Source organism: Talpa occidentalis, unplaced genomic scaffold (genome assembly GCF_014898055.3).
Source record: "Talpa occidentalis isolate TD23 unplaced genomic scaffold, MPIMG_talOcc4v2.1 talOcc4.12, whole genome shotgun sequence".
Taxonomy (NCBI): Eukaryota; Metazoa; Chordata; class Mammalia; order Eulipotyphla; family Talpidae; genus Talpa; species Talpa occidentalis.
Genome location: NW_023601212.1, coordinates 85,505,069 through 85,521,685, shown reverse-complemented (window position 1 = coordinate 85,521,685; position 16,617 = coordinate 85,505,069). Strand labels below are relative to the sequence as shown.

The 16,617-nt window shown below is 53.9% G+C and overlaps 2 protein-coding genes across 2 annotated transcripts; one reads left to right on the top strand and one right to left on the bottom strand.

Annotated features, from left to right (window-relative positions):
- The first annotated feature begins 1,339 nt into the window (after positions 1-1,339).
- Positions 1,340-11,046, top strand: KAT8 (lysine acetyltransferase 8). The gene is made up of 11 exons (XM_037507180.2): positions 1,340-1,568; positions 2,885-2,959; positions 3,040-3,215; positions 6,645-6,698; positions 6,799-6,963; positions 7,979-8,068; positions 9,696-9,836; positions 9,933-10,026; positions 10,123-10,273; positions 10,459-10,613; positions 10,877-11,046. Exons 1-11 carry the CDS (start codon positions 1,358-1,360, stop codon positions 10,939-10,941), a joined length of 1,377 nt encoding a protein of 458 aa, XP_037363077.1. The 5' UTR covers positions 1,340-1,357; the 3' UTR covers positions 10,942-11,046.
- On the bottom strand, positions 10,996-16,008 carry PRSS8 (serine protease 8). Its single transcript, XM_054693727.1, has 6 exons — positions 15,719-16,008; positions 15,393-15,410; positions 12,972-13,137; positions 12,410-12,681; positions 12,160-12,326; positions 10,996-12,026 (listed from the first exon to the last, which is right to left on the bottom strand). Exons 1-6 carry the CDS (start codon positions 15,801-15,803, stop codon positions 11,703-11,705), a joined length of 1,032 nt encoding a protein of 343 aa, XP_054549702.1. The 5' UTR covers positions 15,804-16,008; the 3' UTR covers positions 10,996-11,702.
- Between the last annotated feature and the right edge of the window lie 609 nt (positions 16,009-16,617).

Genomic DNA, 16,617 nt, shown 5'->3' with positions numbered 1-16,617 from the left:
CAAGACAGGATAGGTCTGCTGCACCATGTGGGTAGCTCTCTGGCTGGCTGGGATCAAACATTAGAAGATTGGTGGCCAGTAGACTGGAGAATACTGCGAATTGCTTCATAGCGTCTGCTTAACCCTTTGCGCCACCAGGGAGGCCCTGGATTCTATTTTTTGATTGGTAACCTGGGTCCCATCCTCAGGCCTTGAGCATTCCACCCCGCTTGCTTTCAAGCCCAATAATCAAACAAGTTAAATAAGATTCAGAGTGGCCAAAGGGGATGTTTATTGAACATCTTGCTATACACTTGTTTCATCTATGCAAAGGGGGTAGATATATGCATTAACTTTTATCTAGTCACACTGGTTATACAGTTTTATGGCGTAACCTTGATCTACGTTCTGAGAATGAATTCATTGGTACAACTTACCCGGAGTAGGGTCAGAAATCCAAAACTTCTCACTCACTAAGACGCTCTCTATCAAGTCCATTGCCTTCTGTCCAGAGGACATCTAGTTTCTTTCTATAGAAAGGCTTGACTGGGTGAGAGGATTTATTGGCTATCCCTGACCACACCTGTCCTTCTATCCCAACTGCTTCCGTTCCCCACCCTGAACAAGCAGAAGACAAGCTTCCTCAATCTTAAAGGAGTAAGGGTATCAGCCTGGCGGAAGTGCGCGGCGCGGGGGAGGGTAATTTCAGGGTCACAAACCTAAAGCCAGCCTGGCAGCCGGGGAAGCTACTCTAGCTCCCTCGAATTAAAGTGGGGGCGTCTTTCTCGAGCACGCGGGCCTTTTTTAAAAAATAGAGCTGAGGGCCTCCCCGGTGGCGCAGCGGTTGAGCGCTGGCTTGCGAAGCTGCCCGCAGCCTCTGTGGCGCCGGTTCGATCCCCGGCTGCTCCCCGGCCACCGGAGGAGGGTCCCACATGGCGCGCAAACCTCTCCTGCCGCCCGCTGCTCCCCTCAGCAGTGTACTTCGGTCCTTCTGCCTGCTCTGCTCCCCGCTCTGGCTCTGGTGAATTCTCTCACCCTCCCGCGCTTCTGACTGTACCCAGTGCTTGTATAAATAAATAAATCTTTTTAAAAATAAAAATAAATTAAAAAATAGAGCTGAGTCATCACGTCAGCAGGCTCTTTCTCCTCTCTCCAACCCTAGGATGCAGCCATGCTTCCATACGGGAAAAAAACACTCCAGGTCAGCTGCACAGTAGACACCCGCTAGTCCCGGCGTCGCGAAGACGGCGGTCCTAACCAATGAACAAGTACTACGTCACAGAGCCCGCCCCCAGCCCGCCCCCTCCGCCGCGCAGGGCTGACCCGGAGCTAAAAGCGCTGCGCGGCGCCTGATTCTGGCGTCACTTCCACTACAGCAATGGCGGCACAGGGGGCTGCGGCGGCGGTTGCGGCGGCGGCTTCAGGGGTCGCGGGGGAGAGCGAGCCTGGGCCCGGGGAGAATGCAGCGGTCGAGGGGACGGCCCCATCCCCGGGCCGCGTCTCTCCTCCAACCCCGGCGCGCGGCGAACCGGAAGTCACCGTGGAGATCGGAGAAACGTACCTGTGTCGACGACCGGATAGCACCTGGCGTGAGGGCGGGGCCCAGGGGCGGGGTTCAAGGGGCGGGGCGGGGTCTGGGAACGGGATCTCGGAGGGGCTGGGCATAGTCGGGGCGGTGCTTGAGGAAAGAGAACGCGGAGTTTAGGACTCTCCGGGGCGCCGCCTAGAAACCCCACGAGTGAGGCAGCTCCAAATTCATCTTAGCGCTTATAGACCTCCCATTCCACTTGTTTGCCCAACCTATGGCTCATTCCCTTGGTTGGCCCTGCGTCCGCATAGATCTCTGCCATAGATCTCTGTCCGCGTTGTCTCTGCCACTCCCCCTTGCGTCCTTCCCTTACAGTCGCCAGCAGAGACCTTCCTGAACACACAAAAAGTGAGCTTCTCTGCCCTTCCCTTGTCTTTCCTCATCTTCAAAATGGAATGGAGTGCATCTTTATGATCTCTCTGGCTTCTGGGCACCCTAGCAAAGGTCATTCCAGACCACGCTACACTCTGAAGGCCATATGCATCTTACTATCTGTGCCCTCTGCTTGGAATGTCTTTCCCTTTGTCCTTGTTAACCTGACCAGCTCCTACTCATCCTTTTAACATCATATTCCCTGTGATGCCATTCTCGACTCCCTTCAGGCAAAATGAGTAGTTCCCTTATGTATGTTCCTGCAACATTTTCTTCATACCTAGCCGTGGTATATGTAACATTATGTTGTAATTGTGTCTTCCCCCATCTAAGTGGGAACTTCTGGAGGGCAGGATGGCGTGTGACTCATTGCCGTGCCCTCTGTACCCAGCAACAACACAGCATACCTTAAGACTTGGCATTACTCATTTATTGAATGGTCTGCTAGTTGTCAGGCGCTACACTAAAAGCTTTAGAGGCGTTAGCTCACCTTCTGAGATGGGCACTATTATCCTTGTTTTATAGATGAAGAAACTGAGTCTCAGAAAGCCCAAATAACTTGCTCAATTAAGTACAGATAGGAAGGGGGAGCTCAGATCATACACACTCGGGTTGTCTGAATCCAGAATCAACCCTCACTAGCCCTGAACAGATGAATGACTGAGTATAGTAACACCACAGATCTGGGACCAGACTTAAACTCAGTTTAAGTTTCAGCTCTTATCACTTCAAATCTGTGAGCCTGGGTAAGCCTCACTTTTCTCCTGTAAAATAAATATAACAGCCCCTATTTGGTCCACTGTACAGTGGTGAAATGAAATGGCATATGTGGACAGGTGAGGTTAGCTTTCATTTGGTCCGGTAATCTGGAAATTGCCCCCCAGTGTGAAGGAACCCTCTTGTGCCAGCATCCTTCTAGATGATCTTAGCCTTTTTCCTTTACAGATTCTGCTGAAGTGATCCAGTCTCGAGTAAATGATCAGGAGGGCCGAGAGGAATTCTATGTACATTATGTGGGCTGTGAGTCACTTGGCATATCCAGGCCTGGGTGAGGGGAGGGAGTGGAAGGGCAACACCCTCATGGTGGTCCATCCTTACAGTTAATCGGCGGCTGGATGAATGGGTAGACAAAAACCGACTGGCGCTGACCAAGACAGTGAAGGATGCTGTGCAGAAGAACTCAGAGAAGTACCTGAGTGAGCTGGCTGAGCAGCCTGAGCGCAAGATCACTCGCAACCAAAAGCGCAAGCATGATGAGATCAACCATGTGCAGAAGGTCCGGGCCCCCCCCCCCCCTTTCCAGAAGGCTCAGCTACCTCTGCCAATCTCTTGGGTCCCAGTGTCAAAACCACAGCTGCTTCCGTTTCTAAAGCTCCTGCAGTGTGTCAGGGACTTTACCTCTCTCCTCATGTATTCTTCACAGATCAGAAAACTGAGGCTCAAAGAGGGCAGGGACTTGGCTGTAATCTCACAGCAAGGAAATTGCCTATCTGGGACTTAAACACGGGTCTTCTGTTCTGACAGCCTCTTTTGTCTCCTGTTCACTGTGCCATCGTGGACAGAGGCTCAAAGTCCAAAGGGATGGAAGTGAATGAATGATACTGTGCACTTGCTGTTGCCACGCACCATACGAGTCCTGTACATGTTTAAGCTCATCAAATCCTCCCTAACAATTCAACACCACAGGGATAATTATTTTTTTGGTAGAGGAGGAAGCAGGCTCAGAGACGTTAAGTAACATGCCCAAGGTGACACAGCTAGTAAAATGGTGGGTTGGAATTAGAATAATAATGCCAAACATTTATTGGCTTGTGAGTCAAAGTATTAGGCAAAGTATTTTAATACATGATCTCACTGAAGTTTCACAGCAAGCCTGTGAGGTAAGCATTATTATTCCCAGCTCACAGGGAAGGAATAGATAGGTTAAGGAACCCAGTCAGAAATTAGATTTGCCAGCTAAATTATTCTACTTCAGGGTACTTCAGGGTACAAGCCCTTAACCATGAGTTTGACACATCCTAAATATCAGGCCATTTGTTTCTAAATCCTGACCTGTCACAGGCTAACCTGCCCTTGGGGATTTACTTCCCACCCACCCTGAGCCTCAGTTTCTTGATTTGTAACATGGGAGATAAAAAAGAGAAAGCGTTTTATTGAGCTTTTTTCAAAGTGTTCAGACATCTTTCAGTTTCAACCAGAGTGATCTCTTTCTTCTGAGTGGTCACTGAGGACTTAACAGTAACGTTTTTCAAACTGAGGCACAGCTGTTAGTATATTGCCAAATAAGTTCAGTGGCTTGCGACCAGCATTTAAGTTTTTAAAGTGGAAGAAAGAGGTTGAATGAGATAGAAAATATCAGAAAACACCTTATTAAAGGTAAGTATTGTTTTCAGAACCTTTTATTTACATACATATACACATTTGTCTAAATGCAAACATATCAACCGGTTTACAGCGCTGACTGCACTTTTTGCTGTTGTGATTAAAAAATATATTGGAAATACCTTGAGCTAGAAAGACTTTTTAAGGCCTCAGGCAGACCTGTTCAATTGAACTTCCTGTGGTGAAAGGAAATGTTCTAGGTCTATACTGTTCAATCCAGCAGCCACTAGTCCCCTGTGGCTCTGGAAACACTGGAAATGTGTTTAGTGTGACAAAGACGTAAAGTTTATTTAAATCTAATGTATTCAAATAGCCACATGTGGTTCATGGCTGCTCTGTTGGTCAGCACAGGTTGGCAGTTCTCTTAGTTCCACAGCCAGTTTGCACTGCAAATTTAAGTCTCAAAGATGTACCTCCAGAGCTGGCCGTCCGGGTGGAGGACAATGGCCAATGGTGACAAAAGTAAAGAAAAAGTAACGGAAGGAGCGAGTTAACCATCAGCAAGGTTCTTTAGAGCCTAATTAATGTTTAATTCTAAATAAATTGCAGCATTTAAGAAAAGTAGTGTTTCTGTAGTTCTTCAATGCATTTGCAGAGGAGGGTTGTGTTTCGCGAGAGTTGGGAAATGCGTTTTCAGAGGTGTCTGAGGCGGACAATCCTTCTTGCCTCCTCTGCAGGGCTTAGGCTCAGAGCTGGACAGACCTGGGGCCCATCCCTGGCGGTGCTGATTCCAGTCCTGTGATCTCACATCTTTGTGCCCATTTTCCTCATGTGCAGTGCGCATGACAGCACTCTTGTCTCAGGCTCATTGTGAGGACTCGATGAAATGATGCCTGTGAAGTGCTTGGACTTGGAATGAATGGCAGCTAGCTAATGCCCAGGGGAAAGTAACCTCACCTCTCCTTGCCTGTCCACTTCTCTCTAAAATAGAAATATGAACTCTGTTTCTCAGGGTTGCTGAAAGGGGCCTTGCAAACAGAGTGCCTTGTGGAAGGAGGTTCTGGGTAAAAACACTGACTCCTTTCTCCTCAACTACAGCGCACAACTGCCGGGCAGTCCGGCAGAGGTCCCGGGCCTTCTCGGGCCTCTCTTCCCCCACTATCAGGCTGTGCTTGGTTCCCTCTAGAGTCTGGCCTAGGAGCAGGTTGTGCTATGAGTGTGACACGGCTTTTAATCTCTGCTTTCAGAGGACTGAGGCAATGAGGGAAACCAGGTGGGAGCAGTCAGAGGGTGTTGTTGACCGCTTTCCTGACTTGGGGAGGGGAGGTGTGGTCTGCATGGAAGACAGGCCCCCACCCCCAGGGGGTGGGTGGGCCTTGAAGGTCAGGAAAGCACACAATAAAAACAATTCCACGCATCACTCACGAAGCTCTGCCTCATCCCCACCATGCATTCATTTGGCTCATGCTCTGTATAGCCTGAGTAAGCTTTTCCTAGCAGCAGTCACAGGGACAGACATTCCAGGGGGAGGGGACTGCATCTACATAGGCAGGAAGGCGGGGAAAAGAGGGGCGTCGGTAGCACTGTCGATTTGAAGAGACTGAGACTGGAGATGGGGAATCTGGGGACCTAGTCATTTGTCCAGACTCAGGTGGTGGCAGTGGCCATCATTTGGAGGGGGACAGAGAGAATTCCAGAAGGAACAGATTCCAGAGACATGCAGGAGATAGAGTGGCTAGGACTTGGCTGTCTGAATGCCAGGCTGAGAGGGAGGAGTCTTGAGAGCAGGCCTGTTACTGACCTTGGGCAGGGGAACTGAGGATGATGCTCCCAGTGAGGTGGGGGTACCCAGGAGGAAGAAGAGGATTGCGGGAAGGAAAAGTTGAGTTCCTTCTGGGTACCTAGAGTCTGATGTGCCTGTGGAGGGGACTCAGCAGTCTCCACAGCAGGCAGCTCCCAGCACTGATGCTCAGGAAACAGGTACAGGCACATGTGGGAGTTGGCAACTCTTCCTGCTTTGGGCATGGAAGACATCCGTCTCACAACAGTTTTGGCAGACCTGGGTCAATCCCCTGGTACAGCTGAAGCTTTTGTCAACCAAGGACTGGAGCCAGGCCTCCTGATCCTAGCCCGATTTATCCTGTATAAGATCCAAACTCAGGCATTGGGGGCTGCTGGGATGTGTGGATAGGGGTCAGACGGGAGAGGAGCTTGGACCAGCGGGCTTCTGAACCAGGTAAAACAAATGATCTCTTTGTGTGGTTATGATTGTCATTCAGGGGATGAGGTCTGGAAGACAGGAGGGAGTACTGGGCTCAGGGACCGGGGAGGGACAGCCTGACAGCCACTTCTATTCACCTTTATCCATTTCTCCCCTGCCCAGACCTATGCAGAGATGGACCCCACGACAGCAGCCCTGGAGAAGGAGCATGAGGCAGTAAGTGGGGACAAGGGTCCTAACTGCGGAAACCCTCTTGCCCCTGCTTTCCTGCCCCAGCTGGACTATCCACTGCTCTCCACCCCGACCTTGTCTGCAGATCACCAAGGTGAAGTATGTGGACAAGATCCACATCGGGAACTATGAAATCGATGCCTGGTACTTCTCCCCGTTCCCCGAAGACTATGGAAAACAGCCCAAGCTCTGGCTCTGCGAGTACTGTCTCAAGTACATGAAATACGAGAAGAGCTACCGCTTCCATTTGGTGAGGCTGGGCCTGGCCGGCTGGGTGGGAGGGGCGGCCATCAAGGCTGGGGGTACCCAGCGGAGGCAGCAGCTAAGGGAAAAGACCAGAGGAATTGAGGACACAGAAAAGCTGCCCTGGGCTCCAGAAACTTGGATTCTGGGCCTGGCTTGGCCTTTGCTGCAGCCACCTGGGCCAGCTCTGCCCTGGACTTCATTTTCCTTTTCTGTGGAATGGGGCCAGTCATCCCAGCCCTTACCCCTTTTTGAGTCCCTTGCCCTTTACCATGTGTTAGGGCAGCTTGGTGCTGGCTTCTTGGTGCAAAGGAGGGAGTAAGCACAGCCCTGAGCGGTAGGGCCATAGGTGGAGACAGATGAAAGAACAGTACCCGGGCGCTGTCCGGTGGGGGCTCTCATCACTAGTGCAGCACGGTGTTTCCCAGAGGTGGGCTGTGGGGAACTGGTGTGCATGTGGGAGATGCCCTTGTCCCGGATGAGGCCTCCAGAGGCCTCTAGAGCCAGGCTGACCTGGACTTGACTTAACTGTGTGATTTTTTTTTTTTAAAGATTTATTTATTTATGCATATGAGAACTGGGGTACAGGCAGAGGATTCACCAGAGACAGTGGGGAACAGAACAGGCAGATTGACTGAAATACACTGCTGAGGAGAGCAGCGGGTGAGACAAGGAGAGGTCTGCTGCACCATGTGGGTAGCTCCCTGGCCAGGGATTAAACTCATGCTGCAGTGGCTGACATTAGCTTGGTAGCGCTGTCTTTAACCCCTTCATGATCAGGGAGGCCCCAACTGTGTGATGTTGAAGCCAGTTGCTTAGCCTCTGTCCGCCTTCTTCATCTGTGAATGACATCCGTCTCCTCAGGTTGTTGGGAGCCATTGCTCCATGTCAGTGATGTGTTGAGCTCAGAGTCTGCAAATGGGGAAACTGAGAGCAGAGACGTGGTGTAGACCACACAGGGTGGGAGGGAGGCACTGCACAGAGAACCCTGGGTCTCAAGCCTGTGTCTCCCCTTCTCCCAGGGCCAGTGCCAGTGGCGGCAGCCCCCAGGGAAGGAGATCTATCGAAAAAGCAATATCTCTGTGTACGAGGTAGATGGCAAGGACCACAAGGTGAGCTAAGGCACTGTGGAGAGTGGGGGGGGAGCTTTGGGTACCTCCTGGACGTCCTCACCATCACCAAGGGTGGGATGACTGTCTCCCTGGAAAAGGCCTGAGGATGGTGTTCAGCTGGCAGTTGGCTCAGGGTTGGTGCATAGTAAACACACTGTCCTGTCTTGCCAGCCTCGCCCATTTCTGTTCTGTCCTTGAGGACTTCCCTCCCATAGGATAGCTTAGGTTTGGGGAGTTCTGGAGCCCAGAGTGTGGAGATTGTCATGCCTCAGGTTGCTCTGGAAGCCCTTTCTCTTTCTGCCTGGAGGTGTGTGTGCCTGGGAGGGAACTAACCGCTTTGTGTAAGACTCCTGGGGAGAGCGTGGCCGAGTTCCTTGTTCTGCAGGAAGACTTCAGTGGGGCAGGGTGGGGCTCGGGGACCTGCTTTGCTGTCATTGAGAAGCTGCCTTTCCCTGGGCAGTCTGGAAGGGTCTCACCCTTTCCCATGGAAGAGCAGCCGAGTGGAAGATGAATAGGGCAGGCTCCCCTGTGGCTCCTTGCTTCAATCACCCACCATTTTCTCATTGTCCTTGGACAAGTTACTTAACACTGTTCCTGGTTCCTCATCTCTGAGACAGGAGTCATGATGAGAGGACATGATGATGTTTATCCAACACAGTTGTCAGTAAGACGGCAGTGCTGCGCGGTTAACACAGTGCCTGGCATTGACTAGGTGCTTAGTAAACATAGGCTTTTGTCATTATTGGGACTATTAGTCTTGTGATAAATCGTCTGGGGACTGGGGCTCTTAGCCTGGTGCAAGTCCTCTGCTTTGCCTTCCTGAGCACAGACAGGGAGTGGCAGAAAGTCTCCAGCAGGAGACGGGTATTCTTTCCTGCTCTCCGGCTCTGAGGCCCCGGGCCAGTACCTCCCCTCTCGAGGCTTGGTCTCCCCTGAAGATGGGACTAGCAATGTTGGGCTCTCACAGTTGCTGGGTCAAGTGAGAGGGTGTAAAAGGTGTGGAAACTTCAGGACTCCCTGATTTGTGCCAGGGAGCTGACTTCAAGGTACCCTCATCCCTCCTGACTTTGGTCTCTGGCCTGCATGGGTGTCAGAGGCCAGCACCACAGAGGAGTGAGGCTGAGCGGACAGACAGCTCAGGCTTTGGAGTCAGACTGGAGGCTCACGCTCTCAGCAAACATTTCCCAGCCCCTGCATTGTGCTCAGCTTGTGCTGGGCGCAGGGGACACAGCTCTTCACAAGGCTACGTGCACTTAGTGGTATGCACTCTCCCTGGCACTCGCCAACTGGCTAGAGACTTGTCTCTGAGCCTCACTTTCCTGACCTGAAACATGAGTTAATGTCTGTGAAGGCCGAACTCACATTCAGCACCAGGATGTGGGTGCCATGATGAGCCCCCCTCTGCTTCTTTCTCATTTCCTTATCCGCCAGAAAATGACTCTAAGACCCTTCCTGGTTTTAAACACCATTCTCTGGCAAGGAGCCTGTTCCTCACCGCCTGGCACTGGCTGCTCTCTAGAGCCTGGCCCTTGCAGAGCAGGATGGCAGCTCCTGCCCAGGCCCCCTTGGGGCTAAAAGGGGGAGTTGTACCTGTTTCTGAGTCTCCCTCCACCTCCCCACCCCTCAGATTTACTGTCAGAACCTGTGCCTGCTGGCCAAGCTTTTCCTGGACCACAAGACATTGTACTTTGACGTGGAGCCCTTCGTCTTTTACATCTTGACAGAGGTGGACAGGCAGGGGGCCCACATCGTCGGCTACTTCTCCAAGGTGCCGGGTCAGGACACTCAGGTTGAGGGAGGGCGGGGAGTATGAACTGGGTAGGGGCCGAGTCTCCCCAGAGGTCCTGACCATCCACCCCTCCAGGAGAAGGAATCTCCAGATGGGAACAATGTGGCCTGCATTCTGACCCTGCCCCCCTACCAGCGCCGTGGCTATGGAAAGTTCCTCATTGCTTTCAGTGAGTGACTCCTGGCCTGTCCAGGATGGGACACCTGAGTTGGGTGACTGTGTTAGGGAGCTGCGTCCCAAGGATTCTCATTTCTCACGCTGCCAGGTTATGAGCTGTCCAAGCTTGAGAGCACAGTGGGCTCCCCAGAGAAGCCGTTGTCTGACCTGGGCAAACTCAGCTACCGTAGCTACTGGTCTTGGGTCTTGCTGGAGATCCTGCGAGACTTCCGGGGCACGCTGTCCATCAAGGACCTCAGGTGAGGGCCCTGGTCCCCACCCCTGTCCCAAGCATGCTGTCCATGTTGGGGAGGCTTCTTGGAACCCTCAGAGGAAAGGCCTCTTCTCAGCTTGGCCATTACCCTGCCTCCTTGTCCCCTTTTGCTGCCCCAGCCAAAGCCCACAAGGAAACTCTACAGCATCTGCTCTAAATCCCTTTCTGCAGCCAGATGACCAGCATCACCCAGAATGACATCATCAGCACCCTACAGTCCCTCAACATGGTCAAGTACTGGAAAGGCCAGCACGTGATCTGTGTCACACCCAAGCTGGTAGAGGAGCACCTCAAAAGTGCCCAGTATAAGAAACCACCCATAACAGGTGGGTGGGGGGCTGCCCAGGGAATTTGTGTGGTGGTGGTGGGGGGTAGGTATAAGGACACTGGGAGCCAAGTCCACCTGTTTCTGTCACATGATCCCAAACCAGTCTGACCAGCTTCCAGCTCCCGGGACTGAAGCCTGGGGCAGGCTACTCATTCCTGGGCTTCCCTGCCCCCTCCCCACACTCAGTCTGCCCTTGTTCTCACCTAGAGGTGAAACCTGGCCTGGGCCCAGCCCAGCCTATCATGCCTCTTCTTTCCACAGTGGACTCTGTCTGCCTCAAGTGGGCACCCCCCAAGCACAAGCAAGCCAAACTCTCCAAGAAGTGAGTGGCCTGTGCGCCTGCCGCTGGACCCGCGCCTCCTTGCCCCCGCCTGTAAATATGTACAGACGTGTTCCGTCGTTTTTTTAATAAAGTCAGTTCTGTCGGTGGCTCCGGACTTTGGAGGTGGGAGGGAGGCGCCGACAGCTGATGTTCTTCATCTCACGTCACACACAGAGCCAGTGGTGCTCAAAACATTTTACTCCTTGCTCCTTCTGCCCCCACCCCAGATCCAAGTCCAAGCCCAGTTCCGGTGGGGGCTCAGTCCTCCGGAGTCTGGGAGTCAGGGCTCAAGGGGGCCTGGCAGCCCAGGGGGCAAGACTGGGGCCTCCTGTGCCTGAAGACAGCTGCCCAGAGGCAGCCCAAGGCCAGAAGTCAAGAAGGTAAAGTGAAGGGGCTCATTGGGCACTGCAGGCGGGGGTGCTGGAGCCAGCCTTTCAAGCAGCAATCAGCAGCCCAATCTTCTAGAAACAGGCTGGGAGCCGCACCCAATTTCATAGCTAAGGATCCTTCAGGGGCTCCATAGGAGCCCAACCAATAGGCTCGTGGCCAGCAGGTGGGGGCGGCAGAAGTCCTCACCGATCCCACAGGCAGACAGACTCCTGGCTGGGTTGTCGTCCAAAGAGTGGGTCAGGGTGGCACGCTGGAATCCCACAGGGCCCTGGGAGGAAGGCCCAAAGAGTACCAGATCTGTTCCTGGGGATGGTGGCCTGTCCTTGAGTGTAAGTGGAAGTCCCGGCAGCAGGGTCATCTCCCAGGGGCAGTTGCTCAGTGCCTGTGCCACAGCGGGAGGAGGCCCAGGCTCAGAACTAATGGCAGCAGAATAATGGGCCCTCCCAGGCGCTGGCCTGAGGCAGAGTTGAAGGGTGGAGAGCTCTTGCAGAGGTGGTCATCAGGCTGGGACGGCTGGATTTGGGGCACCACACGAGGCTGGAGCTCTGCTGCATGATGGTGAATCCAGGAGGCATAGCTAGAGGTCATAGTGTATACACCTGGCCTGTTGGGGGCCCCACAAGCATCACCCCAGCTCACAATGCCTGCTAGGTACCAGTGGCCCTCCACAAAGCAGGAGAGTGGGCCCCCAGAATCCCCCTGAGGAGAAAAGTCACACAACAGCGGTTAAAACCAGACCCCAGGCCTTGAGTTGTTCACACTGGCCCCACCCAGCCCCCCTCCCTCAAAATACACTTGCCTCATCTGTTCACCCTGGAGCCCCCGCATTTACCTGGCAGGCATCCTTGCCCCCCTTCACATAGCCAGCACACACCATGTCCTGCTGGATAGTGTGGGGCTCCTCGGGCTTTGCATTGATGTTGTACAGACAGTTACACGTCTCCCGGCTGATCAGCGGTACCTGGAGTTGCTGTAGTGGCTTGGGAGGCTCGAGGCTCACTGTGGGGGCAAAAGATGCTTATCCAGGGCATCCTCCCCGAAGATAGCTCCCCTCTGCACCTCTAGACTAGAGCCCACCTCACCTGAGGGGGCCACGTGGCCCCATCCAGTGACAGTACACATGAGGCCGTTGGGGAAGGAGGCATTGGCGGCAGGGAGGCAGATGGGCCGGATGTAGCGGGAGAAGGTGACGGGCTTGCTGAGATGGAGGAGCGCGATATCACCCTGGGAGCCCTCCTCTTGGTAGCTGTGGTGCAGGATGACCCGATCCACGGTGCGGACCTCGGTGTCAAAGCTGTGGGAACTCAGCTGGTGGGCCCCCAGTTTGACCTCATAGCCATCCCTGTAGTGCTCCCTGCAGGCAGAGGAACAAAGTCTGGGACCAGGAGTCCTTTCCTAGTTCCTGGATGCCTGTTGCCTTGTGGCATTCAACCTGATTCTGGTCCCAGGTAGAGGGCCATTTAGGCCCCAAACTGTAGCCCTAGTTTTACATTGTGACCTGTGACCTCTGACCCACACTCTTGACTGATCCTTTTGGACTATCAGTACCCCTAGAGCACCCAAATACCCTAACCTCTGACAACATTGAACTTAGACATCCAGCCCACTTTTGACTCCGCTCCCCCCACCCCCCCCAGCTAGTACCTGGGGAAGCAGTGAGCTGCTGACAGCACCCACTGCTCAGACGCGAGAGAGCCGCCGCACACATGGGTGCCGTCGTAGGTGATGCTGACCTGCCAGGGCCACTGGCCGGGGACTGCGCTGCTGCCACCTGTGATTCGGGCTTGCGAGACCACGCCGCAGATGGCTGCTGGAGAAGGAAGGCGTGGGGTCAGGCACTTCTAGGGCCCCCACCCCAGTTCCCTAGCCCTGCCACTCCCGATATAGGCCAGGTGGTCAGGTTTGGAACTCAGGAAGTGAGTTCACAGAGCCGGCCACCCCTCCATTCCACTGCTCATCAGTGGTCAGTTCTGCCCCTTGTCATCCTCGACCTACTTCCGGTCCCATCCAGCTTCCTTTTTCTCAGGAATTCTGCCTCCCATCCAACCCATTCCTTACAAGTGTAAAGTTCTTTATAAACCACAAATCTGGCTACGTGTCGTACCCCAGCTAAAATTCTTCCCTGGCTCCATGCTGTCTTTTTTTTTGTTGTTGTTAAGATTTATTTATTTATACAAGCACTGGGTACAGTCAGAAGAGTGGGAGGGTGAGAGAATTCACCAGAGTCAGAGCAGGGAGCAGAACAGGCAGAAGGACCAAAGTACACTGCTGAGGGGAGCAGCGGGCGGCAGGAGAGGTCTGCGCGCCATGTGGGACCCTCACCTGGTGGCTGGATATTGAACCAGCGGCGCTGCAGAGGCGGCGCTGCAGAGGCTGCGGGCAGCTTCCCAACCCAGCGCTCAACTGCTGCGCCACCAGGGAGGCCCTCCATGCTGACTTTTTTTTTTTTCTTTTTTTAAAGATTTATTTATTTATTTATACAAGCGCTGGGTACAGTCAGAAGCGCGGGAGGGTGAGAGAATTCACCAGAGCCAGAGCGGGGAGCAGAGCAGGCAGAAGGACCGAAGTACACCGCTGAGGGGAGCAGCGGGCGGCAGGAGAGGTTTGCGCGCCATGTGGGACCCTCGCCCGGCAGTCGCAGTCGCAGTCGGGGATTGAACTGGCGCTGCCAGAGGCTGCGGCCAACCCACTGCTCAACTGCTGCACCACCGGGGAGGCCCCCTCCATGCTGTCTTTTTTTTTTTTTTTTTTTTATAGAGGCATGTTTATTTATTTATTTGTTTATTTGTTTGTTTGTTTATACAAGCACTGGGTACAGTCAGAAGCGCGGAGGGTGAGAGAATTCACCAGAGCCAGAGCGGGGAGCAGAGCAGGCAGAAGGACTGAAGTACACTGCTGAGGGGAGCAGCGGGCGGCAGGAGAGGTCTGCACGCCATGTGGGACCCTCCTCCGGTGGCCGGGAGCAGCCGGGGATTGAACTGGCGCCGCCAGAGGCCGCGGGCAGCTTCGCAACCCAGCGCTCAACCGCTGCGCCACCGGGGAGGCCCTCCCTCCATGCTGTCTTAAGACACATTCCAGAACCTCCCATGACAGTGCCATCTAGTCCTGTCTTCCCTCTGGAACTTTCTGCCACAACATACTTGTCCGCCTTTAGACCTTTATTCAGGTCTGTCTCAGCGGACTTCTGTTTGCCTACGGAGACTATCCAAAGTCAGCCCCTCCTTACTGAGCCCGCTGACCCTGCTGGCTGAGTTAGGAACAGCTTGGAGCTTGCAGGCTTCCCCCTACCCCTCTACCCCTCCCTCCCCAAAACTGTCCAGTCACACAATTGTTCTTGTGTCTATGACTGGCTGCTTCAACAGCAACCACCTGGGAGTTCTTTCCTTAGTGCCCAGCACCGGAGTGGGCACACAGATGAAGTCATGGATGTGTGTGGAACAAATGGGCAGAACAGTTTTGCTGTGTGAACAGTATGACAATCTAGTTTCCAGGACGTCCCACCCACATTGAGGTGCCTCAGTTAAGAGCCAGACACAGCTGCCCTTCACATAGTCTCCTCGGGAGCAGAGAAAACTGCCCAGCCAGGCCCTCGTGCCCTGCTTATAATAATGACAATGCTACTATTCTGTGAGTGTTAGGCAGTGCCAGGCCCTGAAGGGGCTTTCTCATTATCTCCTGGGATCCTCACACTGCTCCAGGAGAGACATAATCAACTTCATTTTAGCATCTGACACACAGCCGGTAAGTGGGGAAGCGAGGACTGAGAGAAAACCTCTCAGGGTCGGTGTGTGCCTTCTTAGAAAGGACCCCTCAGGTTTGTGTCCCTCTAAATGACTCACCTTTGAGGTCAGTCCTGGGTTTCAATCATAGCTTTCCCACTTACTGGCTGTGTGGCAAGTCACTTCTCCGCATCTCAGCTTCTTTATGCATGAAACAAGTGCTCTAATATTCCTGTCAGAGAGCTACTTAGACAACATGGGAGACCAGCAGGCTCCGTAAGCACCACAGGAATCTGAATCTAAGTCTTTCTCCTTCCCTCCCTCATTTTCTTCTGATCAGCCTCACCTTCGGCCCCATCAGCTCCTGGAAAAAAAAAAGAGAAAGGGAGGGGTAAGCTGGGAAAACCAAAGTTCCCAGACTCCTCAGCACCTGTCCTTTCTTGGAGGACTGTCCCCTCCCTCCGAGGCCAACCCTGACGAAACAGGGAGCGGCCCAGAGCTAGAAGGCTGAAGCTGGGGGTTCTGGACCCCAGGATAAGAGAGATGTTTCCCAGAACAGGGTTACACCCTGGCCCCCTGTGCATCTACCGCCCTTTCCCCACCCCCTACCGCGCCTTTCTTCTCGCCCCCTCCCCCTCCCCCCACATGGCGCACCTGGCCAGCACAACTCACCCATGCAGGACTGGAATAATCCAAGCAAAAGCAGAATGGCCATGGCCTCCTGTCGCCCAAGCCTCAGACCCACTCTCTGGGCCATGGCCCAGGACGAGGGTCCCTATGGGCGATATCAGGCACCCAAAGGAAGGGACCTAGGGCTGGTTTCAAAGTTGAGATCCAGGTGTCGGGGCCAGAGGAAAGGGATCCTGGAGTCCTCGCTGAAACAGGGAGCAGATGTCCAAGGCTGCTTTCGAAGGCAGGGGGTGGGCACCAGGGGAGCCACTGCAGCGCGGTCTCTTCTCCAGCACAGCCGGCTGGCTAGACGAGAGCTTCCCGGGCAGGAAACCTACCTACCTGCCCGCCCCTTCCCTGGCCCCGCCCCAGACTGCTCAGCTCGGCTAGCTTCTCCGGCAGCCACTGAAGTCCTGAGTCCTCCCCAAGCCCCAGGTGATGAGTGGGGAGTGGGGAAGGAGCCCCCACCCCCAGCAGCCCCAGGCAGGGCTGGGAAAACAACTCCCAGAAGGGCCACCCAGCTGCCTTTGACCAGGTTTACCAGGTCTCCCAGGCCAGTTATGCCCCCGGGCCTAGCCGAGTCTTAAGATCACAGGCCACCTTTGCTCCTCCCTCCGCCTAAGGACAGGCTGTATCTGATCCCCAACACTGGGGTCCTCCCCGTTTCAGGCCCCTCTGTAGAGCCTGCTGCCTCATCTGCATGAGTTTTGATGAGTAGCAGTGTCAATCATGCCACAAATATTTACTGAGTGCCTACTGTGTTCCAGGCACGGACACAAAATAGACATGGGCCCCGCCTTCCCTGAGTGACCACGATGGCAAGAATGGGAGCCTGTTCACAGGAACTTGACGTAGGCTGGCATCATGAGAGCTCCTCAAGGAAGTGCCTTTATTTTATTTTA